The sequence below is a fragment of the Tursiops truncatus genome, chromosome 2 (assembly GCF_011762595.2).
Source record: "Tursiops truncatus isolate mTurTru1 chromosome 2, mTurTru1.mat.Y, whole genome shotgun sequence".
Lineage (NCBI taxonomy): Eukaryota > Metazoa > Chordata > Mammalia > Artiodactyla > Delphinidae > Tursiops > Tursiops truncatus.
The window spans coordinates 156,420,391-156,439,218 of NC_047035.1; the positions used below are offsets into that span (position 1 = coordinate 156,420,391).

General features: G+C 36.3%; 1 protein-coding gene across 7 annotated transcripts in view; it reads right to left on the reverse strand.

Moving 5' to 3' along the window:
• Nucleotides 1-18,828, reverse strand: part of UPF2 (UPF2 regulator of nonsense mediated mRNA decay) — a 211,066-nt gene that overhangs the window by 155,810 nt on the left and 36,428 nt on the right. For all 7 annotated transcript variants that reach the window (XR_012330375.1, XM_073801544.1, XM_073801546.1 and 4 more), the window contains exon 9: nucleotides 8,283-8,391. Coding sequence is in view for 6 of the 7 variants with exons in the window: in XM_073801544.1 (XP_073657645.1) it covers nucleotides 8,283-8,391 (109 nt within the window). In the remaining variant the exon portion in view is untranslated. The remainder of the gene's footprint in view (nucleotides 1-8,282; nucleotides 8,392-18,828) is intronic.

Below are 18,828 nucleotides of genomic sequence, written 5' to 3' on the forward strand. Positions count from 1 at the left end.
ATTGCTTAAATAATTAACACTTTGAAATCTGTGATAAGAATTGTTATTTTAATAAGACTGAATTCACTCTAGATATTTTAAATAAATTTGGGTATAATTTCTTGCTATATTCAAATTATCTTAAGTTAAAGCAAAATAAGCTTTGCTTATTTTTGGAACACCAGTGCCAGGACATGCTTTGCAAAACTGTTTCAAACAATTTGGGGAAACAATGCATTTCACCAGCCTTAAGAGGTTCTCATATAAAGAAACCTGTTTAACTTAATTCAATGTTTCTCAAATTTATTTGGCAACATAAACCCCTCTTTTGAAATGGTAACAACGACTAGTTTGTTAAATTAATATTATAAGGAATACACTTTAGGAAATGCTGCTTTAAAAATAATAAACACCAAGAGCTCACTTAAGCAAAAATATTAAGGCTCAGTTAGTATATTATAATTATGAACTATATATATTTTTTATTGTAAATTCATTAGTACAATGAAATTTCCAATACAATCACTATTTTTTATCAACAGTCACAGTCGCATATCAAAGTTCAAATCCTTTGCAAATATAAGCCCTCTACTTAGGCACACATTTCAAGCAATATTGAACATAACAAAATCCTATTACAACAGTACCATGTGAACAGACACGTCACGATAAATGTAATTGGATTTAACCTCAGAATTACAATTTCACCAGAAAACCAAACCTGTAGTCTAGAAGCCTTTTCTATGAACAACAATAACAATAATATGGTAGTGCTTTGAACTAGTTTAGTGTTCCTTATTTTTTCAGAGTACTATCCTATCTTATTTGTTCCACATAACAACACTCTGAGAAAGGAGCAAAAGCTGTGTAATTCTGATTTAATAGTTAAAACAACAACAGTAGAAGAACGCAAAGCTGTCAAATGACCTGACCAAGGATCAGTACCAAAACCCCAGACTCTAAACTCATACTTGAGAATTCCACTGCTCTATCAGGTGCTGGGATTCAAAATAAGTCCAAACCTCACCCGCATCTGGACAATTAGTAACAATCTTTTACGTAAGTATTAAACTTCTACATAGACAGCCTATACTTAATGGAATTTATCATCTTCCTTTTTAAGGACCTACTTTCTATAGCAAACAAAGGTAGGTGCTCACTTTTTAGATCTTCAGTAATAATTTTTGAACAAAACCATGTTTACTCACTTAAAAAAATCAGAGGAAATTAGAAACTCACTCTAACTATATTTAATCTAAGGCATCAATAAAACTGCAACTAAAAATAAAATCACAAAAACTCAACTTACAGAACTTTAATCACATCATTCAAGCATACAAAATAGCTTTGAGATTAGAGACAAATAGAAAAAAACTAGAACTAGATTCTAGTTTAATTAGTCTATTAAACAAACTAATATTGAATAAATTTGACTATTTATTCTAGCCTTGTAATTTAGCCTTCATAAAGGTGTTTTCACAAATAGGTGTTTGATAAGTACTGCATACTGAAAGCTTCTCTTGGAACGTCCCTGGTGGCGCAGTGGTTAAGAATCCGCCTGCTAGGGCTTTCCTGGTGGCGCAGTGGTTGACAGTCCGCCTGTCAATTCAGGGGACATGGGTTCGTGCCCCGGTCCGGGAAGATCCCACATGCCGCGGAGCGGCTGGGCCCGTGAGCCATGGCCACTGAGCTTGTGCGTCCGGAGACTGTGCTCCGCAACGGGAGAGGCCGCAACAGTGAGAGGCCCGGGTACCGCAAAAAAAAAAAAAAAGAATCCGCCTGCCAATGTAGGGGCCACGGGTTCGAGCCCTGGTCAGTGAAGATCCCATATGCTGCGGAACAACTAAGACCGTGCGCCACAACTACTGAAGCCCGCACGCCTACAGCCTGTGCTCCACAACAAAAGAAGCCACCGCGATGAGAAGCCCGTGCACCACAATGAAGAGTAGACCCCGCTTGCTGCAACTAGAGAAAGCCTGCGTGCAGCAACGAAGCTCCAAGGCAGCCAAAAATAAATAAATAAATTTATATATTAAAAAAAAAGCTCCTCTTATTAATTTATCTTATTTTGTGAACTCTGAGGCAAGTTTAATCTACACTCTAGATTAAGAGGGTAGACTCTGGAACAGATCTGCTAGGTTTAATTCCCAGCTTTATCACTTACTGTTACTTAAACTCTGTGCCTCAATTTCCTCATCTATAAAATGGAACTAATGAAAGTAACCTATATCATACGGTTGTGAGTCTTCATTAAGTGAACTGATACAAAGCACAATCAATAGTAACTGGGACCACGAAGAGTTCACTAAGTATTAGCCACTATTAATATTATCCACATTTGTACATTGTATCGCTAATACATTAACACAAAATCAATATTCACTGAACAGATTAATGAAAATGCTTAATGTTTATATACATATTGTAGTGACGTGAAAGAGTAAAAGGTCTACAGTCACAACACCTGAGGTCCTGTGGTCATTTCATGCCATTTGGGGTGGGGGTAGGGGTATATAATCTTGGACAATTCATATAAAACTCCCTGAACCTACTGGCTCACTTGGTAAAATAAGGATAAAAATAAGGATGATGATGATGGGGCAGTAATGATGATAACTATACTTCACTTGATACTAAGCAATTAATGTCTAGGACAAAAGAGTATATAAACTTTAAAATGATGCTTGAGAAGTGTTTTAAATGATGCTGTAAAATACTTCTGAGTGAGAAATAAAAGTGGGAAATTGTACATAAAATATAAAAGCATCCATAAAAAAACTACAGAAGAAAAAAAGTAAATATACTAAAATATTAACAAGGTTTGCTTTAAGTGATGAAATTATGAGGTTCCCCCTCCTTTCTTTCTTCTTTATATATTTTCTAAATCACCCACAATGAGCATGTGTTTCTTTTACAGTTAAAGAAATGTAGAAGTAGAAAAAGGATAAAGAAGCATTTCAAAAATGATATACTGAAGCTGAATCTTTAGAGGGAGTAGGGCTGGGAAATACATATACATGTTTTTAACAGTCTCCCTGGGTGATTCTGGATGCACAAGCTCTTAACAACTGTGCTGTGGAGATCATACAATTTAAGTATTACTGAGCATCACAATTTACAAAAACACATAACATAGTGTATCATTCACAATTATTCCTAAATATTATTGAGGTTAAGGAGGTACAATCTAACTAACATGACAAGATTGTAGAATTTTTAAATGAAGTATTAGAAATCAATTATCTCACTCCCTCATTTTCAGATGAAAAAACTGAAGGCTTTTCAAAAGACTGTGACATAAAAAACAGACTAACTTATTCTGACTCCTCATTTAATATTTTCCAATCTCATGTGTTGACTCTTTATGATCAAATGGTATGTCAATCACTTCTGCAAAAGTAAATACAGATGAATTAACAATGTAAAATTTTCTATATATTTTTAGTTCAATAATGTCTCAGATTTTACTTACATAATCAAATTTAGCAAAAATGCTGCTTACAACTCATTTATTAATAACAGCTGGAATTGAGATTACTCAAATAACTAAATTCGTATACATTAATAAAAACTCTTCAAATATGTCAAGATACAAAAGTAAGAATTTCCAAGGCCTCTCATTCATTATTCCCCTGGAGGAAGAACCCTTTGTCCCAAACCAGCCCCTCTATAACTTCACCCAAATATTATATTTTCTGTCCTCCATAATTTGCTCATTTTGTTTTACATAAACATTCAATCATTCAACTAATTTTTTGGAAAATCCACTATACTCTAAACACTAAGTAGGCACTGGGTTTATAAATAAGTAAATTTGCCTTCAAAGAAACTTATTTATTTTATTCTAGGGACTACTGATCTCCAAAGTAGGGAGGGCAAGACTCTTCATCTACTGGGGTGTGGGGAAAAAGAAATGTTGAAACATCTATTTATGTTTTTGTTTTTTATCTCATACTTTTAAAGTTATTTTTGTATGTTTTATGATATACAGGAAATATCTGGTAGAATTACAAATGCATATAATTTATAAATAAATATGCCTATACTGGGATATGTGGTCAACTTACTTTACCAACAGAGAGGCTTGATCAAAAAAGTTAGAAGACCACTGATTTCAAAAATGTCAATCAGTGAGGGTGATATGGCTACATTTAAATAAAAGTTGTCTTCTCCATTATTAAAGAAGTAGGCCTTGCTAAAAATGTGGAGGACACAGAAAACTAGAAAGGAAAAAAATTTCGTATAACCCCACTATCCAAAGACAGCCACTGGTAGCATACTGATATACAATTTTTTCTAGTCTTTACTTGCCAAGAATTTTAACATAACTATAAATTTATTATGTGTAAGATTTTAGAGCTTGCTTTTTTTCCCCTTAAAAAAAGCACTTTCGTAGAGAATGGACTTGAGGACACGGGGAGGGGGAAGGGTAAGCTGGGACGAAGTGAGACAGTGGCATGGACATATATACACTACCAAATGTAAAACAGATAGCTAGTGGGAAGCAGCTGCATAGCACAGGGAGAGCAGCTCGGTGCTTTCTGACCACCTAGAGGGGTGGGATAGAAAGGATAGGGGGGAGACGCAAGAGGGAGGAGATATGGGGTTATATGTGTATGTGTAGCTGATTCTCTTTGTTATAAAGCAGAAAGTAACACACCATTGTAAAGCAATTATACTCCAATAAAAATGTTTAAAAAAAAGCACTTTATGATTTGAAAACTTTTTGGTAAATAAGACTTTCTAATGGTTCTATATCATTTCAGCATTGTGATTATATGACCATTTTCTTAATCCATTTTTGGACTTCTAGATTATTTTCCCTTTTTTCCCTATTACAATTCATGATGTGAATAAAGCTTTTGGGGGTACTTAGGATTGTTTACTTGGGACAGATTCCCAGAGTTGTCCACTATATGAATGCCTCTAAGGATCTTGAAACATACTGCCAAAGTCCTTCTCCAAATTCCAATCTCAAGTATATGTGATGGTTTCTCATTGTTATTACCTTCACTAACCTGTTAGTCAAATTAGCAAATCCGTTGCTTTAACTAGAATTTCTTTGACTACCAGGTGAGATTTCATACTGTTTTGCTAACCAGCGTTATTTCTCAGGTGAGGTTCTTAAGCACGGGACAAATAGGATCAATTGTGACAATATGTTGGAGCGGGATAGAAGCCAGAGATGGGAAACCTGGTGAAACAGCTATTCTCCTAATTCACGCTACAGAGACTGAAAGACAGCGGCACTGGGAATGAAGGAGAGACGCTAGCCTTGAGGAGGTGTTTTAGCAGATATATCAGTAGAATTTGACAAATTTGGCTCCCGAATGTCAGAGGGGCGAAAGTAGATGTAGTTCCCTCAGTGAGTAGATAAAATATATTGCAAATTTATAGGGAGAATATAGAATCCGGTATAAGAAAGTGAAGGATAAAGGCATTTTTGAGAAGAAAATGAGTTTTATGGATGTATTTAGCTAAAAGTACATGAGAACTTATTAAGCACCAGGAGAGAGGTTCTGGCAAGAGATATATACGTGAGGCTGCTGGGAAACAGATGCCACCTGAACCCCAGGTAAATTGTGTTCCATCATAAAGGAGGGTGAAGGAAGTAAGTCTGGGGAAGGAACACCAACATATAAACTCAGCTGGAAAACAGAGCAAAGGATATTGAGGAGAGTAGTCATAAGCGAGAAGCAGGAGAGAGTGGTGGTAGAGAAGAGGTAATTATTATTATAATGACATCTGTGTGATAAGCTTTATATGAATTATCTCGTTTAATCAGTAAGAACAATCTCATTTAAAAAGATACAAATTGGGACTTCCCTGGTGGTGCAGTGAAGAAGAAGAATCCGCCTGCCAATGCAGGGGACACAGGTTCAAGCCCTGATCCAGGAAGATCCCACATGCCACACAGCAACTAAGCTCATGTGCCACAACTACTGAGCCTGCACTCTAGAGCCTGCGAGCCACAACTACTGAGCCCACGTGCCACAACTACTGAAGCCCTCGCGCCTAGAGCCCGTGCTCTGCAACGAGAAGCCACCGCAACGAGAAGCCCACGCACCGCAACGAAGAGTAGCCCTCGCTTGCCGTAACTACAGAAAGCCCACGCGCAGCAACGAAGACCCAACGCAGCCAAAAATAAATAAATAAATAAATTTATTAAAATACAAATTATCCCACTTAACAAGCAAGGAAATCGAGGCATGGAGCACTTAAGTAACTTGGCCAAAGTTACAATGCTAGTATGTGGTAGAGTCAGAATGAGTTTCCTAAAAGGCAGGAGAGTCCAGCAATTCAGAATCTGCAGGGACATCAACTAGGATGAGGCGATTAGGAGGACACTGGTGGTTTCTGCCAGGGCGCTATGATGGTAAAACAAAGGGTAAACGTCAGAAGTGCAAGAGACACGTATACTCTACAACATCAAACAAGAAGGAAATGAAAGAGGACGGGGGGAGAGGTGCAGTTGAGGAAAGTTTTCCTGTTTTTATTTTAAGGATGGGAGAGTGCTGAGCACATTTTTTGCCTGATAAAAAGTCAATGGCAAAGTCTGCAGATTTGAGGGTGGGAAAGGCTAGACCCTGGAGGAAGCAGAGGTGATCGATGACATCAAGTGCCCTCTCTTCTCTCCCCTGAGAATAGCAGTTCCCAAATATACTCTGGAATCCTGATACTCTTCTAGTTGTAATGAAACCTTACAACAATAACAAAAATGCCAATTCCCTCAACTCTCACCCCAATTTTCAAAGATGGGATGGGAAGTACACATGAACAGAATTTTCTTAATTTTAGGTTTCTTACCAAAAGCACTAATTATGCTTGGTCCAGCAACTCATGGTTTGTTTGACTGTGGTTTGGTGGAGGGGTGTACGCATGTAACTCATACAATGCAGTCATACTGCCTGCTAGTAAAACAGTGTCTTGTCTGTATCTGTATGATGGGATTAAAATACCAACAATATGACTTCAGACGCATCTGCCCCCGAACTAGCAGCATGTAAACACTGTGTCTTTTGAGTGACTGTATATTCAGCCCCTTCCAGGAGGCTCACAGTGCTCATTACCCTATTAAAGCTTTGAGAATTCTTACCATAAAACAAAAGCAAAACGGTTTAACTTTCTGGATTTCAGTGTTTCCAAACTTCTCTAGACATAGAAACCTGTCCTTGATTAATATTATCTATGAAAGTCTGAAACACACTTCAGCAAAAAAGCTGGCCCAGAAAAATCTTACCCACCAATCTCATACTAACAAATTAACACCCATGGCAAGAAGCCTTTAGAGACCATTCCACCCCTCACACAGACTTTTGCTTCCTCTGGACTCAAGGCACTGACTCTCCAACAATTCATTTGGCAATTAAACATGCACTTCCTTATAATATCAAATGTATTTAGGGTTTAAATTTTTATTTCACTCTTGCTTTTATCAGCATTTAGGCCTTATCTTCCCAATTACATCATGAGATTCCTGACCTCAGGAATTATGTCTGTTCTGGTGCTCAGCCATACTACCGATTTGTGTATAGCCAGTGCAATGAAATGCAAATTGAGCAGAGCAAACATTTATCTGCATTCCAAGCAACTTGCTATATAAAGCTAAATTTTACAAACACAGTTTTTCCATGGGCATACATGAACACTTGCATTTCATGTCTTTTCAAATTCTACCAATGTTCACTTTCAGTCACCGCTAAGGTATCCTTTTACTCCTTTCAAGCCTGTATCCACAAGATGGTGGGGTAACATGGGTTTGGGAGAACCACTCATAGGCACTCTATTAAGAATCTTTCTTCAAGCTAAGGATTCTTAAGGCAAGAATCAATAAAAACATGGTCTATGACAGCATTCACTGAGATCAGAGCATTTACGCAACTTCGTGTGCCCCAAACGTTGGACCCCCAACACCTGAACAGGCATCCTACAGGCACTGTGTGCCCTGACTTGTCATGGCCAATCTTATGTTTCTTCGGGGAACACCAATGAGGCCTGCTGGCTCTCTTGACCTTGGAGAATGTTTTTACTTTACAAAAGCAAGAAGTGCAGACCCTACAATGGGAAAACAAGGTAGCAGCAACAGCTCATCTCCAAATTGGAATAGCATTTATCAATTTCAAGCTTTGCTGAGTAGATTTACATTTAAAAAATTTAGAAGTCCATACATTCTGAACTGTTATACCACTATCAAGTTTCAAAATGTGCTTACCAATAAAATAATCATATTTTTAAACTAAAGAATCCTCACTCATAAGTGTGTGTATATATATATATAACAAAATAAATGCTTAAATACATACATGAAATCTGAAATCCCCCCTCAGCATGGAACAAAGATCCTCTGCTACATCAGACATGCAGGGATGCAATGTAGCAACCAATCTTGCATAAAATGGTAGCAAATCCAACCTGCAAAAGTTACATGTGATATGTGTAAAAGGAAAGGCACACCAGAAATAACTCATTTTAAAATTTAAACTTTCTCAGATATATTCACACATTAAATGATTATAAAAACTCATAATAACCATACAGACATGCCTATGTATTGCCATTATAATGAAGTATTTGGAAATTCAATTTGCCTTGTGAAAGTTTATTAATAATATGGTATTTTCCATTCAGTACATTTACTGCACATTTGCAATTTCCATCGAGTACTCAATTTTGATAAAATATGAAATACCAAGCAAAGAAAACATGGCTTAAAGTTTTAATCACATAATTACTGAGTAAATAAACAAAGATAACAAACAGTATAAAAAATCCTTTTAAACAATTTCCTTCATTTATCCATGGATAAGTTATTTCAAAGCTTCAATGTAAAGTAAAAGGGTAACCAATAACCAAAAGGGTATCTAAGAAGTCAAAAAAAATAATAATCACAAAACCCACACACTAACTTATTCTACCCATTATAGAACCCACTCAGATTCTCCCACGGGGCTTCTCGAGTCTTACTCAGGACAATAAACACAAATCTGCATTTCCTCATGCTGCTGTCCCCTTTCATCATCAGAGCACTTTCTCATCAAATTTGGATGCAACTCCAGATTCCAGGACTCCAGGCAGCCACTACTAATCAGAATCAACACACAAGCTAAAAATTTATTTTCCATTCCTGCCACAGACATTATTTTATAAAACTTGATTATCCAATGATTCAACACTCAGCAGACCAGACTCTGAAGATGAGAAGCTGTGAGGAACTAATAAAAGCAGCTGCACTGACAGCAGCAAGTAATGGGAGCTGACAGGGAGGAAGGAAGCAAAAAACTAGAAAAATTCAAAGCAAGAGCTCAAAAACTACAACAACCCGCAGCCATTTAGAACAGACAAATAATTCTACAAGTCTTACATATCCCTGAATATATCATTATACTACAGAACATGAAAATGGTGTGATCATCAGAGAAAACTCTGCCTACCATGAAAGGCTGAGAATTAGACCTGGAAAATTCAGAAGGGACATAGTGAAGGAAGGAAGAATGGACAGAAATTTGAAAGGTGGAGTCAAGGAGAGGAAAGTGCTCAAATTCATGCCTAAGAGCCTCAAAAATTTTGTATTCCTCTTTGACCATTATAATTTCCTTTAAAACTTATCACGTATTTTTCTTCCCAAGGTGCCAGGCCCTGTCCTAGGCATCCAATCTCCATTATTTATCTTGTTGATACTGATAACCACCCCATCAGGTAGACATTATAATCACCATTTCAGAAATAAGACTACAGAGGTTGAGAGAAGTCAAGAATGTGGTGGCTCTGTAAAAGTACCTCAAAAAATTTTAAATGCATTATACCCTTCTTTAAAGAAATGAGAAGTACAGTCCATTATGTAAAGAGCTGAATCAAAACATTTAGTGTTAAGCCTTATTTTAAATGTTTCTTTAAATTATTTTAAAAGTTTTATCAATTGAAGGTTAAGTTCCTGTCACACAGAAAATGCACACATGTGGGTCACATGACTCCTTGTTGATGTTACAAAAAAGAGGTATCCTGTAAGACACTCTCACAAATATGTAATAATTTTCTTAACGTCTGCTAGTGTGGGGAAAAAAAAAGCCTAGGGCAACAGCACACGTAATTTTCATGCATAATAGATGGATTCATACTAATACCAAATTTACTTTCTAAACTTTCAAACTTTAGTTAGAATATTATATTTTAATATATTATTATATTTTAGTTGGAACGTTAGCTTTTTCATATCCACTTTAGCAAAAAATACTTTTTTTCTCAGTTCATGATCAATTACAAATATAGGACTTTAAACCTATGCCCCAGGTTCTACCCCTCCCAAATGCCACAACTACAGGTCAGAAAAATAAGACTCAAGAGTTGAGGTCATGGGATAACAAAGAGTAATGCACTGGGAGTCGAGAGGCTCAGGCTCTAATTCTCTCAAACAGCACTTCTGTGACCTCATGAATTGACCTGACCTCATCTCCTACTATCCTGTCCAGTCTCACCGGACCCCCAGTAATCCTCAGAGCCTCAGCACTGGCTCTTCTCAGTAGCTGGAGTCTGCTTTCCCCAAATATCTCTGCCACTTACTCCCTCACAAAGGTCAAGTCTTAGTTCCAATGACATCCCCTCCATGAGACCCATTCTGAATACACCATTGAAACTGCAAATCCATCCCACCCCCCAGCCCCTTACCCTGCACTATTATTTTTTAAATAGAGTTTATCACCTTCTAACGTATATAATTTACTTGTTCATAGGTGCTTGATAGATATTTCTTACTGTCAGCTTTTATTCTAAACTATTCTTCATATTAATGAAATATCATCCAATTTTTATAAGAATAATATTAAATTTGATCAACTTTTATATTTTATCAAACAAGCACTAGTTTATCAAATATCTTTTTTTTAATTTATTTATTTATTTATTTTTGGCCGAGTTGGGTCTTTGTTTCTGCGTGCGGGCTTCCCCTAGTTGCAGTGAATGGGGGCTACTCTTTGTTGTGGTGCATGGGCTCTAGGCACGCAGGCTTCAGTAGTTGTGGCACGTGGGCTCAGTAGTTGTGGCTGGCGGGCTCTAGAGTGCAGGCTCAGTAGTTGTGGCACACGGGCTTAGCTGCTGCTCAGCATGTGGGATCTTCCAGGACCAGGGCTCGAATCTGTGTCCCCTGCATTGGCAGGCAGATTCTTAACCACTGCGCCACCAGGGAAGCCCTATCAAATATCTTTTATGCAGTCAATGGGATAATCATATAGTTTATTTTCCCTACTGGTGTTACATATAAGTTTCCTGGGCTTCCCTGGTGGCACAGTTATTGAGAGTCCACCTGCCGATGCAGGGAACACGGGTTCGTGCCCCGGTCTGGGAAGATCCCACATGCTGCAGAGCGGCTGGGCCCGTGAGCCATGCCGCTGAGCCTGCGCGCCCGGAGCCTGCGCGCCCAGAGACTGTGCTCCGCAGCGGGAGAGGCCACAGCAATAAGAGGCCCGCGTACCGCAAAAAAAAAAAAAAAAAAAATTGAGATTATAACACGTAGAAGAAAAAAATTCTAATCAAACTATGTCATTTCCTTTTTTCTTCTTTTCCTGGTCAAGTCACCTATACTTTGCTTCATTTTTTTTATTCTTCCAATTGGCTCAATCTATTGATACTTCAAAGCTTTTTCCCAGCCCCCAAAGAAAGGTGGATAGAGCCACCTTTTAAAGTAAAGCAGCCTGTGTTATCCATGCAGAGTAACATCAGTAAACTAAGAACACAGGTCAGCACTTTCAGCTTCAACAGGAATTTAAAAATTAGGTTAAGGATCCCCTAGAAGATCTTAACTCTTTTAATTAAGCCTTTCTAAGTAGTTAGTAATCCTAGTTTTTGTTTCTTTCAGAATTGGTCATATGGAAGTAAAGCCAGATATTCTGTTTTCCCAGAATCCTCTACTAATAAACTCACCAAATCCTTCTCAAACTAAGAAATTCCTAAAATTCCTTTTTCCACTATACTTTTTACAATTAAATGGATCGTTGATACTAAATGTCATCCTGCCCCACTTAAATCTTCCAAGTTCTGTGAATGTTCATTCCTTACTTCACAAAGTAAGATCCCCTATGATGCAAATAATACAAGAAATTACATATTTTTTCAATGTTAGTCCTATTTAAGTATGTTTTTCTGTCTTTTCCACCTTCCTACAAATGCAAGCCCAAATGGAATGGAGTGCTAAATGCTATATCAATCACATGAAAGTTATAAAACACTTTAATCAACATAAAAAGCAAATTTCTGTGTTAAATTTTAAGCTAGATATATATTTTATTTTATTTGACTTTTCTAAAAGTAAACTAGAAAATAAACTTAGACCCTTCCTTTGAAAACTGAATTTTATAATCTTCTGAGAGTGATAATTATTTTTACCAACAATTAATGAGTGAACCATTTAAAAAGAGTGTTTTTTTCTTAAATAATAATAAAACCTTGCTTATACTTTCAAGGTCTCCTAAATCACACATTTAAGTATCCTACAAGCAGTTAATGATCATCAACTAAGTAAACATCCAGTTACTAACTACAAGTAAGAACAGGAAAGCAGGATAACGTACTTTTGTTCCTGAGGGGGAAAAAAAAGGAATCTTAAAGGCTTTTATTTTGTAATCAATCAGCTTTCAAAAAAAAGTCCAGCTTTTTTCTGTCTCTTTAAAATCTAAAGAATTTAACTGTTGAAAGCTATTAATTATATCTGTGCTCAAAAATGTCTAGAAAAAAATTAATGTGAAAGAACACTGCTACTGTTCAATTAAAGAATACAAAGGTTTTTCTTCATAGGAAACACCAAAGCAGATGACAATTCAAAAAAGAGAAAATATAATAAACAAAAGACTGGGATCATTTACTCTGAAATTGACAACCAAACGCTCCGATGACTTTTTCCACAACATTCACATTCCCAATTCAACAGTGCCATCAAGTGGTGCAACATGCTAACAGATTTCCCAAAACTCAGTTTCTCATTTTTTAGCAAGGGGAGGTCAAATTATAAAGACTCTCACAAAAACTCCAGCAAATGCTCCTAAAAGCTGGATCAGGAAAAGCTGTCCAAGACTTAAGTGAAGCACTTTACCTCTGAAGAATATTCTGTTTATATTAATGTAAAGAGATTCTGAACATACATCCATCTGCTAAAACACGGCAAAATCCATATGGCTTCAAAGTCACTAAAACCAATACCAGGTCCATCTATATTCAAAACAAGGAACTAAGAGATGCTTAGGTACGCTCCCTGATTCTGGCTGACTTTACACCTGAAAGTTTGCTTAGGTGAGGGAACCTCTGGAGGGGCTAGGAATGTTCTCTATCTTGATCTAGGTGTGGATATACACATATACTTAAGATGTAAGCACTTTATGTCATATGATCCAGCAATCCCACTGCCGGGCATACACCCAGACAAAACTATAATTTGAAAAGATACATGCATCCCTATGTTCATAGCAGCTTGTACAATAGCCAAGACATGGAAACAACCTAAATGTCCATGGACAGATGAATGGATAAAGAAGATGTGGTACATATATACAGTGGAATACTACTCGGCCATCTGTAGCAACATGGATGGACCTAGAGATTATCATACTAAGCGAAGTAAGTCAGACAGAGAAGGACAAATACCATATGGTATCATATGTGGAATCTAAAATACAACACAAATGAATACATCTATGAAACAAAACATAAACAGGCTCACAGACGTAGAGAACAGACCTGTGGTTGCCAAAGGTGAGGTCAGGTTGGAGAGGGAAGGGTTGGGCACTTGGGATTAGCAGATGCAAACTAGTATATATGGGATGGATAAACAACAAGGTCCTACTGTATAGTACAGGGAAATATCAATATCCTGTGATAAACCAGAATGGAAAATATGAAAAAGAATATATACATGTATAACTGAGTCACTTTGCTGTACAGCAGAAATTAACATTGTAAATCAACTATACTTCAATAAAATTTTTTTTAAAAGATGTAAGCACTTTATGTGAAATTTCATGTGTGGACAGTTATACTACAAATTAACTGTAGGATGATATATAAATATATAATTAAGGAGGTTTCTAGTAGATTTCATTTCTGTGGATTCCTTCAAATTAACAGGCTAAGAGATATAATGCCAGCCTTTTGAGATTTTTTTTAACCACTGTTTATTTAATGAAGGAAGAACACAACTGAAAGTTAAAACAGTGCTCCACATCAGACATTTAAGAACTGTAAAGATGGAAAGATCAATTTTTAAAACTTTTGTGCTGCAAATGATACCAAGAAAGTGAAAGACAACTCACAGAATGAAAGAAACCATCTGCAAATTATATCTGATAAGAGACGTGCACAAAGTATATATAAAGAACTCCTACAACAATAATAAAAAGACAAATAATACAACTTAAAAGGAGGTAAAGGATTTGAACAGAACATTTTCCAAAGAAGACATACAAATGGCCAATGAGCACATGAAAAAATGCTCAAAATAATTAGCCATTAGAGAAATGCAAATCAAAACCACAATGAGATAAGATTCCACTACACACTAAGATGGCTATAATCAAAACGGGGACAACAACAACTGTTGGTAAGGATATGGAAAAACTGGAACCTTCACACATTGCTGTTGGGAATGTAAAATGCAGCCACTGCGAAAAATAGTTTAGTGGTTACTAAAAATGTTAACCATAGTTACCCTAAAACACAGCAATTCCACTCATAGGTATATACTCAAGAGAACTGAAAACAAAGACCACACAAAAACTTGTACACAAAGAGTCACAACGGCATATTCATAATAGCTAAAAAGTGGAAACAACTCAAATGTCCGTCAACTGACAAATGGGTAAACAAAATGTGGTATATATCTATACAATGAAATATTATTCAGCCTTTAAAAAGAAGGAAATTTTAATACATGCTATGATATGGATCAATCTTGAAAACCTACTAAGCGAAAGAAGTCAGGCACAAAAGGCCACATATTTTATGATTTCATTTACAGGAAATACCCAGAATAGTAACTCCATAGAGACTGAAAGTAGATTAGTGGTTTCTTAGGACAGGAGAGAGAGTGGGCAGGGAGGGAATGGAACTGCCTGCTAATAGATATAAGGTTTCTTTTAGGGGGACAAAAATGTTTTCAAATTTTATTGTTGTGATAGTTGAATATATTTAAAACACTGAACTGTATACTTCAAATGGGTGAACTGTATGGTTATGTGAATTATATTCCAATAAACCCTGTTTTTTTTGTTTTTGCTTTTTTTAAAGAAAAGAACTGTAAAAACCTTAAAGAGTTATCTAGTTTAGTGCTTCCTAAACCAAACTATACAAACTAGGTAAGACAGCTTAAATTCTCTACCACATATACACACATATAAAACCTTCGGGTCCTCACAGTCATAGGCACTCAAGTAACTATAAAATGATTCATTCTGGTTTTTATAGTCGGCTCAGGCTGGAGGGGCTAAATGGATAAAGGAGGGAATCCTGGCCATAGAGAAGAATAAAGACATTCACTAGGATCCATGTCCTTTGGGGGGAGGGGAGGGAGATGCCACACAAAGAGAGAGGCGCCCCTTTTTCCAAAAATGTTTGTGGAATGTTCATGAAAACTGACTACATAATAGGCCACAAGAAAATTTTTTAAAATTCCATAAAGCACAAGTAACACAGTATTCTCTAATCACAGTGCAATAAAAATATGATTAACCAGAAAACAAAACAAAAAAGTCCCACTACCTGGAAATTTCAAAACTCTCTCAAATACCTCCTTAGGTAACAATGTAAAAACAAACTGAAATTGGAGAATTTCCAGAAAACATAAAAATAGAAATCACCACATGTCAGAACTAAGAGATATAGCTAAAACCAGGGTCAGAGGACAGCAATATATAATATAAATGCCAAAAAAGGAACAAAATGAATTAAAGAAACCAAAAAAGAAGAAAATAAAGATAAAATCCAAAAATAATGAGTAAGAAAACAGTAAAACAGTAGAATAAATACATAGATAATCTAGAGGCTGGGTTTTATGTGTGTGTGTGTGTGTGTGTGTGTGTGTGTGTGTGTGTGTGAAAAAAACTAAAATGAATAAACCACTAGCTAATATAATGAAGAGGAGGAAGAAGAAAGGAAAGGTATTATACAAATACAGGGCTGTTTGTAATGGCAAAGACTGGAAGTCCAAAGTGGTTAAATACAGTATATGCATAAAAAGAAACACTGCAGCTTTAAAAAGAACAATAGAAATCTTTATGTATAGACCTGAAAAGATTTCCAAGATATACTGTTAAGTGAAAACAGTAAAGTTCAGAACAATAGGTATAAGAAGTTGCCCTTGTGTAAAAAAGCAGGAAATATAAGAATGTTCGCATGTTCTTGCACATGCAAAAGAAACTTTGGAAGGATGCAAGAATCAAGACAGCGGTTTCCTACTGGGAGGAGTAGGAATTGGGTAGATGGGGAGACAAGGATAGGAAAGATAATTTTCAGCACAATGTTCTATACTTCAGTGTTCTGAGTCCTGTGAGTGCATTACTTATTTTTTAAATAAAATTTTAAATTTGCATATGACCAATATTAATTCACCAAATATTTTCAAGCCCTTACTGTGTATCAAACACTACAGCTGATGTTGCAGATGTTCAAAATGAAAAGATCTAGTCCTCTTTTAAAGGGCCCATATTTTTACAGTTTCATAGGGGTACAGGCACAAACCAACACTGACCCAATATGCCTAATGTAACGTGCCGAATTCTTTGTATGTATGAAGACATTAAGTCGAAAGTCTATTAAAGAGCACCTATATATACGTAAGGGAAATAAAGATGGTTGTTCAGAGAAGATAACTCTTACGCTAAGAGTTCAAGACTGGAGATTTTTTGGTGGAAAAATACAGGATATCCCAGATAGAGTAGAAAGCAGAGGCTTGGAAGCAGAGAACAAAGGGTATTCAAGAAATCGTTACAGATCAGGATTTTCCAAGAGTGGCTAGAATGACGACTGAAGAAGCTGAAAAGGGGCTAGATGAGTAAGGGCATTGTAAATACCAGGTTACATAAGTTTATCACCTTCTGTCTGTGCGGCATTGTGCTCAGTGCTGAGGATAAAGAAGTAAACATGGCCTCCCTCCTGCAGCTTAGTCTAGACAACAATGTCCAGGGAAACCAAGAAACAGGTTTTTTCAGTAGTTCTGATGCGTGACCGTTCCTGTCTCTGTTTCTGTTGCCTCTATCAGAAATGCTTTCTACGTTCCCTCTCCTCATCCATCCCTCACCTAGCTCATTCCTTTCTCAGGTCTTGGATTAAATGACCCTTGTTCCAGGCAGCCTTCTCTTACTGCCGAGACTAAGTCAATCAGTTCCCCGTGTTACGTACTTCAAAACATGCTGGGATTCTTCCTGTCAACTGCACTTAGAATTCTCTTTCTTCCTCTCGAAACTGTAAGCTGCATGAATACGAGTTGAATCTGTCTTGTTCACCACTGTATCTCCAGCACTAATCACAGTATAGAGTAGACCCTTAGTTAATGAATAAATTTTAGAACATAATTTAACCTTTCCTGATCACTCAGGCTGAATATAAGAAACCTAAATTATTATATTTTTATATTTCAGGTATATAAGACTATGTGGTCTCTTCCTCATAGCTCCAAAAGGATATACATTTTAAGTACTTGTATCTTTATTTTTTTCTCTCCTCTCAAACCATAATTGTCACTTCCTACTACTTTCAAGTCTGTTTCTAGCAGATTCCAACTACTTCTAATTTGCAGCCAACTGCTGAGCTAAGCAGATAAATCCAGTTATAAAGGATGTAACTGGCATAAAACCAAGTAATAGTATATAGTTTTTCAGGAGTTTTCTCTAGGGTGAGGGAGTGGGAAGGAATGGGGATAAAGGGAGACAAGATGCTCTCTTATAAGTAAACTATTTAATATTACTGCATAATTTCTTTTGTTAACAAAGCCTTTTATTTTTGCTAAATTTGGTTCATTCTATGCTAGAAGTCCAGATAATTGTTACTACGTTTCTTCATTCAAATAAACAGTTGAAAAGAAAACTATGAAAGTAAACACTCCACTGTATAGGTAAAGAAAAGAATCACTTTAAAAAACTGGTCCAAAATATTAAGGAAAAAAATTTTGGAGTTTGAAATTTTGAGTTTGAAAGTAAAATGTGTCTCACAATCAAAGGCTTAAAAGTAACTGGCAATATTCTTTTCTTTCTTAGTTGTACATGAAATAATGATGCACCTCATAACTGACGGCACCTCAGATTTGATGAAATGCAGTACATAATTTTACATAATAAAAATAATTCATCTATGATTTTCTCAATTAGATAATTCTGAATTATCTACTCACTATATTAGCACATTCCATCTCCCTTGTCCCACTAAAATGAAAAAACAAATGCTCATTAATGCTGCTGACAAGGAGATAAAAACCAATATAAAGGAAAAAAGTAGTGATTTGGTTTCACTGCGAAATGTTACCATTTAAGAGACCAATGAATGAACCAAATTAAAATTTTGCTTAAGAAATCTTTAGTGAAATCCCTCAGAATCCGTATCTTCTGGGGAAAGTATATATCTTAGCTATGATGTATGTAATCATGATAATAGCTAACAAAATCCTTTAATTATTCACTGTTGAATAAACAGAAATGGATCTCCTCCAGGTTCCTAAGGTCAACAATCTATGACCTGTTGTGGTCCTAAAATATGCGGGTGAAGTAGGGGTTTTAATTTAGTGTAAGTTAGAGCATTAGAATTGTCTACCAGCATTATTCATAATTTCTTGAATTACCAGCAACATAATCACTAATGTGACTTCCAAGTCCAAACTAGCAT